Source organism: Pristiophorus japonicus, chromosome 22 (genome assembly GCF_044704955.1).
Source record: "Pristiophorus japonicus isolate sPriJap1 chromosome 22, sPriJap1.hap1, whole genome shotgun sequence".
NCBI classification, from domain to species: domain Eukaryota; kingdom Metazoa; phylum Chordata; class Chondrichthyes; family Pristiophoridae; genus Pristiophorus; species Pristiophorus japonicus.
The window spans coordinates 69,526,660-69,537,264 of record NC_091998.1 but is presented as its reverse complement, the minus strand read 5'-3'; the positions used below and the strand labels follow the sequence as shown (position 1 = coordinate 69,537,264).

General features: G+C 53.6%; 1 protein-coding gene across 1 annotated transcript in view; it reads left to right on the top strand.

Annotated features, from left to right (window-relative positions):
* Positions 1-8,866: 8,866 nt before the first annotated feature.
* The window catches only part of LOC139234659 (calcium-activated potassium channel subunit alpha-1-like), a 215,629-nt gene continuing 213,890 nt past the window's right edge, over positions 8,867-10,605 (top strand). Inside the window, 1 exon segment of the mRNA XM_070865340.1 lies at positions 8,867-8,902. Within this exon segment, the coding sequence (XP_070721441.1) occupies positions 8,867-8,902 (36 nt within the window).

Genomic DNA, 10,605 nt, shown 5'->3' with positions numbered 1-10,605 from the left:
CCACCACGAGGTAAGATCCCACCACATGGTATGGACCCACGATATGGTACGGTCCCACCACATGGTATGGTCCCACCACATGCTACGGTCCCACCACATGGTACTCCCCCACCACATGGTACTCCGCCACCACATGGTACGGTCCCACCACATGGTATCCCCTCAACATATGGTACTCCTCCACCACATGGAACGGTCCCACCACATGGTACTACCCCCCATATGGTATGGAACCACCACGATCAACGGTCCCACTACATGGTACGGTCCCACCAGATGGTATTCCCCCCACATATGGAACTCCCCCACCACATGGTACTCCCCCACCATATGGTACAGTCCCACCACATGGTATGGACCCACCACATGATACTCCCCCACCACATGGTATGCTCTCAACACATGGTATGGTTCCACCACATGGTACTCCCCCACCATATGGTACAGTCCCACCACATGGTACGGTCCCACCACATGGTTCTCCCCCACCACATGGTACAGTCCCACCACATGGCATGGTCCCACCACATGGTACTCCCTCAACATATGGTATGGACCCACCACATGGTACGGTCCCACCACATGGAGCTCCACCACCATATGGTACGGCCTCACCACATGATACGGTCCCACAACATGGTACTCCCCCACTAGATGGTACGGTCCCATGACATGGTACGGTCCCACCACATGGTACTCCCCCACCACATGGTATGGTCCCACCACATGGTACTCCCCACCACATTGTATGGACCAACCACATGGAACGGTCCCACCACATGGTCCTCACCTACAACATGGTACGGTCCCACCACATGGTACTCCCCCACCACATGGCATGGTCCCACCACATGGTACTCCCTCAACATATGGTACGGACCCACCACATGGTACGGTCCCAACACATGGAGCTCCACCACCACATGGTACGGCCCCACCAAATGGTATTCCCACCTCATATGATACTCCCCCACCACATGGAACGGCCCCACCACATGGTCCTCCCCCCCATATGGTATGGACGCACCACGCGGTACGGTCCCACCACATGGTACGGTTCCACCACATGGTACTCCCCCACCACATGGTACTCCCCCACCACATGGTACAGTCCTACCACATGGTTCTCCCCCACCACATGGTATGGTCCCACCACATGGTACTCCCCCACCATATGGTACTCCCCCACCACAAGGTACTCCCCCACCACATGGTACGGTCCCACCACATGGTACAGTCCCACCACATGGTACAGTCCCACTACATGGTGCTTCCCCACCACATGGCATGGTCCCACCACATGGTACTCCCTCACCACATGGCATGGTCCCACCACATGGTACTCCCTCAACATATGGTTATGGACCCACCACATGGTACGGTCCCACCACATGGAGCTCCATCACCATATGGTACGGCCTCACCACATGATACGGTCCCACAACATGGTACTCCCCCACCAGATGGTACGGTCCCATGACATGGTACGGTCCCACCACATGGTACTCCCCCACCATATGGTACGGTCCCACCACATGGTACGGTCCCACCACATGGTATGGTCCTACCATATGGTACTTCCCCACCACATGGTATGGTCCCACCATATGATACTCCCCCACCACATGGAACGGCCCGACCACATGGTACTCCCCCCCATATGGTATGGACCAACCACATGGTAATTTCCCACCACATGGTACTCCCCCACCACATGGGACGGTCCCACCTCATGGTACTCCCTCAACATATGCTACGGACCCACCACATGGTACGATCCCACCACAGGGAGCTCCACCACCATATGGTACAGTCCCACAACATGGTACTCCCCCACCAAATGGTACAGCCTCACTACATGATACTGTCCCACAACATGGTAGTCCCCCACCACATGGTACGGTCCCACCTCATGGTACAGTCCCACCACATGGTACTCCCTCACCACATGGCATGGTCCCACCACATGGTACTCCCTCAACATATGGTTATGGACCCACCACATGGTACGGTCCCACCACATGGAGCTCCACCACTATATGGTACGGCCTCACCACATGATATGGTCCCACAACATGGTACTCCCCCACCAGATGGTACGGTCCCACGACATGGTACGGTCCCACCACATGGTACTCCCCCACCATATGGTACGGTCTCACCACATGGTATGGTCCCACCACATGGTACGGTCCCACCACATGGTACGGTCACACCACATGGTATGGTCCCACAACATGGTACTCCCTCATCATATTGTACAGACCCACCACATGGTACTCCCCCAGTATATGGTACGGTTATACCATATGGTACGGTCACACCACATAGTACGGTCCCACCACATGGTATGGTCCTACCATATGGTACTTCCCCACCACATGGTAGGTCCCACCATATGGTACTCCCACACCACATGGTATGGTCCCACCATATGGTACTCCCCCACCACATGGGACGGTCCCACCTCATGGTACTCCCTCAACATATGCTACGGACCCACCACATGGTACGGTCCCACCACATGGAGCTCCACCACCATATGGTACGGTCCCACCACATGCTATGGTCCTACAACATGGTACTCCCCCACCACATGGTACGGTCCCACCACATGGTACGGTCGCTCCACATGGTACTCCCCCACCATATGGTATGGACCCACCACGAGGTACGGTCCCACGATGTGGTACGGTCCCACCACATGGTTCTCCCCCACCACATGGTACGGTCATAAGAACATAAGAACATAAGAATTAGGAACAGGAGTAGGCCATCTAGCCCCTCGAGCCTGCTCCGCCATTCAATAAGATCATGGCTGATCTGGCCGTGGACTCAGCTCCACTTACCCGCCCGTTCCCCGTAACCCTTAATTCCCTTATTGGTTAAAATCTATCTATCTGTGGTTTGAATACATTCAATGAGCTAGCCTCAACTGCTTCCTTGGGCAGAGAATTCCACAGATTCACAACCCTCTGGGAGAAGAAATTCCTTCTCAACTCGGTTTTAAATTGGATCCCCCGTATTTTGAGGCTGTGCCCCCTAGTTCTAGTCTCCCCGACCAGTGGAAACAACCTTTCCGCCTCCATCTTGTCTATCCCTTTCATTATTTTAAATGTTTCTGTAAGATCACCCCTCATCCTTCTGAACTCCAATGAGTAAAGACCCAGTCTACTCAATCTATCATCATAAGGTACCCCCTCATCTCCGGAATCAGCCTAGTCCCGCCACATGGTACGGTCGCACCACATGGTACTCCCCCATCACATGGTACTCCCCATGACATGGTACGGTCCCACCACATGGTACTCCCCCACCACATGGTATGGTCCCACCACATGGTACTCCCCCACAACATGGTACGGTCCCACCACATGGTACTCCCTCACCACATGGCATGGTCCCACCACATGGTACCCCCTCAACATATGGTATGGACGCACCACATGGTACGATCCCACCACAGGGACCTCCACCACCATATGGTACAGTCCCACCACATGGTACTCCCCCACCAAATGGTACGGCCTCACTACATGATACTGTCACACAACATGGTAGTCCCCCACCACATGGTACGGTCCCACCTCATGGTACAGCCCCACCACATGGTACCCCCCACCACATGGTATGGTCCCACCACATGGTACTCCCCACCACATAGTATGGACCAACCACATGGTATGGTCCCACCACATGGTACTCACCCACAACATGGTATGGTCCCACCACATGGTACTCCCCCACCACATGGTACGGTCCCACCACATGGTACTCCCCCACCATATGGTACAGTCCCACCACATGGTATGGTCCCACCATATGGTATTCCCCCACCATATGGTATGGACCCACCGCGAGTTACGGTCCCACCACATAGTACAGGCCAACGATATGGTACGGTCCCACCACATGGTACGGTCCCACCACATGGTACTCCCCCACCATATGGTACTCCCCCACCACATGGTACACCCCCACCACAAGGTACTCCCCCACCACATGTTATGGTCCCATCACATAGTACTCCCCCACAACATGGTACAGTCCCACCACATGGTGCTCCCCCACCACATGGCATGGTCCCACCACATGGTACTCCCTCACCACATGGCATGGTCCCACCACATGGTACTCCCTCAACATATGGTACGGACCCACCACATGGTACGGTCCTACCACATGGTTCTCCCCCACTTCATGGTATGGTTCCACCACATGGTACTCCCCCACCATATGGTACTCCTCCACCATATGGTACTCCCCCACAACATGGTACACCCCCACCACATGGTACTCCCCCACCACATGGTATGGTCCCATCACATGGTACTCCCCCACAACATGGTACAGTCCCACCACATGGTGCTCCCCCACCACATGGCATGGTCCCACCAAATGGTATTCCCTCAACATATGGTACGGACCCACCACATGGTACGGTCCCACCACATGGAGCTCTACCACCACATGGTACGGTCGAACCACATGGTACTCCCCCCTCATTTGATACTCCCCCACTACATGGAACGGCCCCACCACATGGTACTCCCCCCCCATATGGTATGGACGCACCACGATGTACGGTCCCACCACATGGTACGGTCCCACCACATGGTACTCCCCCACCACATGGCACTCCCCCACCACATGGTACGGTCCCACCACATGGTACGGTCCCACCACATGGTACAGTCCCACCACATGGTACAGTCCCACCACATGGTTCTCCTCCACCACATGGTACGGTCACACCATTTGGTATGGTCCCACAACATGGTACTCCCCCCCCCATATGGTATGGACGCACCACGATGTACGGTCCCACCACATGGTACGGTCCCACCACATGGTACTCCCCCACCACATGGTACTCCCCCACCACATGGTACGGTCCCACCACATGGTACGGTCCCACCACATGGTACAGTCCCACCACATGGTACAGTCCCACCACATGGTTCTCCTCCACCACATGGTACGGTCACACCATTTGGTATGGTCCCACAACACGGTACTCCCTCATCATATTGTACAGACCCACCACATAGTACTCCCCCAGCATATGATACGGTTACACCACATGGTACAGTCACACCACATGGTACGGTCCCACCACATGGTATGGTCTCACCATATGGTACACCCCCACCACATGGTACTCCCCCACCACATGTTACGGTCCCACCACATGGTACTCCCCCACCACATGGTATGGTCCCACCATTTGGTACTCCCCACCATATGGTATGGACCAACCACATGGTACGGTCCCACCACATGGTACTTTCCCACCACATGCAACGGTCCCACCTCATGGTACTCCCTCAACATATGGTACGGACCCACCACATGGTATGGTCCCACCACATGGAGCTCCACCACCATATGGTACAGTCTCACCACATGCTACGGTCCCACAACATGGTACTCTCCCACCACATGGTATGGTCCCACCACATGGTACTCCCCCACCATATGGTACGGTCCCACCACATGGTACAGTCCCACCACATGGTACTCCCCCACCATATGGTACGGTCCCACCACATGGTACGGTCCCTCCACATGGTCCTCCCCCACCACATGGTACGGTCCCACCTCATGGTACTCCCTCAACATATGGTACGGACCCATGAGATGGTACGGTCCCACCACATGGAGCTCCATCACCACATGGTATGGACCCACCACGAGGTATGGTCACACCACATGGTATGGACCCATGATATGGTATGGTCCCACCACATGGTACAGTCCCACCATATGGTATGGTCCCACCACATGGTACGGTCCCACCACATGGTTCTCCCCCACCACATGGTACGGTAATAAGAACATAAGAACATAAGAATTAGGAACAGGAGTAGGCCATCTAGCCCCTCGAGCCTGCTCCGCCATTCAATAAGATCATGGCTGATCTGGCCGTGGACTCAGCTCCACTTACCCGCCCGCTCCCCATAACCCTTAATTCCCTTATTGGTTAAAAATCTATCTATCTGTGGTTTGAATACATTCAATGAGCTAGCCTCAACTGCTTCCTTGGGCAGAGAATTCCACAGATTCACAACCCTCTGGGAGAAGAAATTCCTTCTCAACTCGGTTTTAAATTGGCTCCCCCATATTTTGGGGCTGTGCCACCTAGTTCTAGTCTCCCCGACCAGTGGAAACAACCTCTCCGCCTCTATCTTGTCTATCCCTTTCATTATTTGAAATGTTTCTATAAGATCACCCCTCATCCTTCTGAACTCCAACGAGTAAAGACCCAGTCTACTCAATCTATCATCATAAGGTAACCCCCTCATCTCCGGAATCAGCCTAGTCCCACCACATGGTATGCTCTCACAACATGGTACTCCTACACCACATGGTACTCCCCACGACATGGTACGGTCCCACCACATGGTACTCCCCCACCACATGGTATGGACCCACCACATGGTACGATCCCACCACATGGAGCTCCACCACCATATGGTACAGTCCCACCACATGGTACTCCCCCACCATATGGTATGGCCCCACCGCATGGTACGGTCCCACCACATGGTACTCCCCCACCACATGGTATAGTCCCACCACATGGTACTCCCCACCCTATGGTATGGACCAACCACATGGTATGGTCCCAGCACATGGTACTCACCTACAACATGGTACGGTCCCACCACATGGTGCTCCCCCACCACATGGTACGGACCCGCCACATGGTACAGTCCCACCACATGGTACTGTCCCACCATATGGTACAGTCCCACCACATGGTACGGTCCCACCACATGGTACTCCCCCACCATATGGTATGGACCCACCACGAGGTACGGTCCCACCACATGGTACGGACCCACGATATGGTACGGTCCCACCACATGGTCCTCCCCCACCATATGGTATGGACCCACCACGAGGTACGGTCCCACCACATGGTACGGACCCACCACATGGTACGATCCCACCACATGGAGCTCCGTCACCATATGGTACGGTATCACCACATGGTACTCCCCCCCCCCCATATGGTTCTCCCCCACCATATGGAACGGTCCCACCACATGGTACTCCCCCACCACATGGTACGGTCCCACCACATGGTACTCCCTCACCACATGGTATGGTCCCACCACATGGTACTCCCTCACCACATGGTACTCCCTCATCATATGGTACGGTCCCACCATATGGTACTCCCCCACCACATGGTATGGTCCCACCAAATGGCACTCCTCCACCATATTTTACGGTTCCACCACATGGTACGGTCCCACCACATTGTATGGTCCCACCACATGGTACTCCCCCACCACATAGTATTCACCCACCACATGGTACGGTCCCACCACATGGTACTCCACCACCAGATGGTACGGTCCCACCACATGGTACTCCCCCCCATATGGTATGGACCCACCACGAGGTACGGTCCCACCACATGGTACTCCCCCACCACATGGTATTCACCCACCACATGGTACTCCCTCAACATATGGTACAATCCCACCACATGTAGCTCCACCACCATATGGTACGGTCCCACCACATGGTACTCCCCCCCCATATGGTACTCCCCCACCACATGGTATGGACCCACCACGAGGTATGGTCCCACCACATGGAACGGTCCCACCACATGGTACTCCCCCACCACATGGTACGGTCCCACTACATGGTACTCCACCACCAGATGGTACGGTCCCACCACATGGTACTCCCCCACCATATGGTACTCCCCAACCACATGGTACTCCCCCACCATATGGTACAGTCCCACCACATGGTACTCCCTCATCACATGGTACGGTCCCACCACATGGTACGGACCCACCACATGGTATGGTCCTACCACATGGTACTCCCCTACCACATGGTACGGTTCCACCACATCCACCAACACCCCAGACTCCAGAAATAAAAAGAAAGACTTGAATTTCTATAGCGTCTTTCATCATCTCGGGACCTCCGAAAGTGCTTTACAACCAATGAAGTACTTTTGGCGTGTAGTCACTGTTGTAATGTGGGAAGCGCAGCAGCTAATTTGCACACAGCAAGCTCCCACACACAGCACTGTGATAATGACCAGATAATGTGTTTTAGTGATATTGGTTGAGGGATAAATATTGGGTCCAGGACACTGGTGAGAATTCCCCTGCTCTTCTTCCAATAGTGGCCGTGGGATCTTTTACATCCACCTGAGAGGTCAGACGGGGCCTCGGTTTAACGTCTCGTCCAAAAGATAAATCAGTGCGGCACTCCCTCAGTGCTGCTCCTCCGACAGTGCAGCACTCCCTCACTACTGTCCCTCCGACAGTGCGGCACTCCCTCAGTACTGCCCCTCCGACAGTGCGGCACTCCCTCAGTACTGCCCCTCCGACAGTGCGGCGCTCCCTCAGTACTGCCCCTCCGACAGTGCGGCGCTCCCTCAGTACTGCCCCTCCGACAGTACGGCGCACCCTGAGTACTTCACCTCCGACAGTGCGGCTCTCCCTCAGTACTGCCCCTCCGACAGTGCAGCACTCCCTCAGTACTGCCCCTCCGACAGTGCAGCACTCCCTCCGTACTGCCCCTCCGACAGTGCAGCACTCCCTCAGTACTGCCCCTCCGACAGTGCAGCACTCCCTCACTACTGCCCCTCCGACAGTGCAGCGCACCCTCAGTACTGCCCCTCCCACAGGTCCCCACACTGGTCCCAGTGGGGCTCAGTGCCAGGAAACCCACAACAGTGACCATTGCTGTTTGTGTCAGAGCGATGGGGGTGTCTCGGTTCACTTAACTGTCGATGCTAAATGTGCCGTAGGAGCTGCTAACAGTGGAGACATCGAAAATAAAGGACCGCAAGCTGTTGATCGAAGTCCAGGAATGGGCGCAGAAAATGATATCAGCTCAATCTCTGACTGGCCGAGTGCTTGTGAGTAACGAGAGTGAGAGGTCACAGCAGAGGCACTTAGACTTGGTACAAGGGCGGAATGAAAGCATCGCTGGTGTGGGACACTGTGCGAGACTCTGGGCCGGGAGCAATCCATGAGAAGCTCCCTCCTGATGCCAATCCAGTGATTGGCTGCAGCGTACATTGCCATGGTTATTGTGCTCAGGATGGGGTGCCACACCTTGCATGGTCTAATGCCCAGTTCCCACTCGAGATATTTACCCCAACTAGGCTGTGAGTGATGGAGAAAAAGAGGGTTCGAGAATCAGTCCAAAAGTTTCCGGACAAAGAGGACAGGTTCCTCTGAATGACAGAAGTTCCTTCATTTTTGGAACCTTTCTTCAAGGTTACCAACCCAGGGCAGTAGTATGCGCCTGACTAAGAATAATGTCGGACTTGCTGGGCTGGGAGACAGGCCTCCTGATAAGAACATAAGAAATAGGAGCAGGAGTCGGCCATATGGCCCCTCGAGCCTGCTCCGCCATTTAATACGATCATGGCTGATCTTCTACATCACATTCTCACTCGATGCCCATATCCCTTGATTCACCTAGTGTCCAAAATTTACCGATCTCTGTCTTGAATATACTAAACGACTGAGCCTCCACACCTCTCTGGGGCAGAGAATTCCAAAGATTCACCACCCTCTGAGTGAAGAAATTTCTCCTCATCTCAGTCCTAAATGGCCGACCCCTTATCCTGAGACTGTGACCCCTGGTTCTAGATTTTAAAACTCAAATCGATTTGTCAAACACAATTTCCCTTTCATAAATCCGTGTTGACTCTGCCTATCACATTGTGATTTTCTAAGTGTCCTATTACCACATTCATAAGAATGGATTCCAACATTTTCCCTGCTACTGATGTCAAGCCAATTGATCTCTCTCCCTCCTTTCCTGAATAACGTGCTTACATTTTCTATTTTCCAATCCATAGGGACTGTTCTAAATCTAGAGAATTTTGGAAGATCACAAACAATGCATCCACTATCTCTGTAGCCACCTCTTAAAAAAGCCTAAGATTTAGGCCATCCGGTCCGGGAGTTGTCGGCCTTTAGTTCCCTTAGTTTCTCAAGCACTCAAACTTTCCTAATAGAGTCATCACCGTTTTATGAAAGGGAAATCATGTTTGACAAATCTATTGGTGTTTTTGAGGGTGTATCTGGCAGGGTAGCTGTAGGGGTACTAGTGGATGTAGTTTCCTAATCTGAGGAAGGACATTCTTGCTATTGAGGGAGTGCAAAGAAGGTTCACCAGACTGATTCCCGGGATGGCAGGACTGACATATGAGGAGAGACTGGATCGACTGGGCCTTTATACACTGGAGTTTAGAAGGATGAGAGGGGATCTCATAGAAACATATAAAATTCTGACTGGACTGGACAGGTTTGATGCGGGAAGAATGTTCCCGATGTTGGGGAAGTCCAGAACCAGGGGTCACAGTCTCAGGATAAGGGGTAAGCCATTTAGGACTGAGATGAGGAGAAACTTCTTCACAGAGAGTGGTGAACCTGTAGAATTCTCTACCGCAGAGAGTTGTTGATGCCAGTTCGTTAGATATATTGAAGAGGGAGTTACAGTTGAAGGGATCAAGGGGCATAGAGAGAAAGCAGGAAAGTGGTACGGAGGTGAATGATCAGCCATGATCTTATCGAATGATGGTGCAGGCTCCAAAGGGTTGAATGG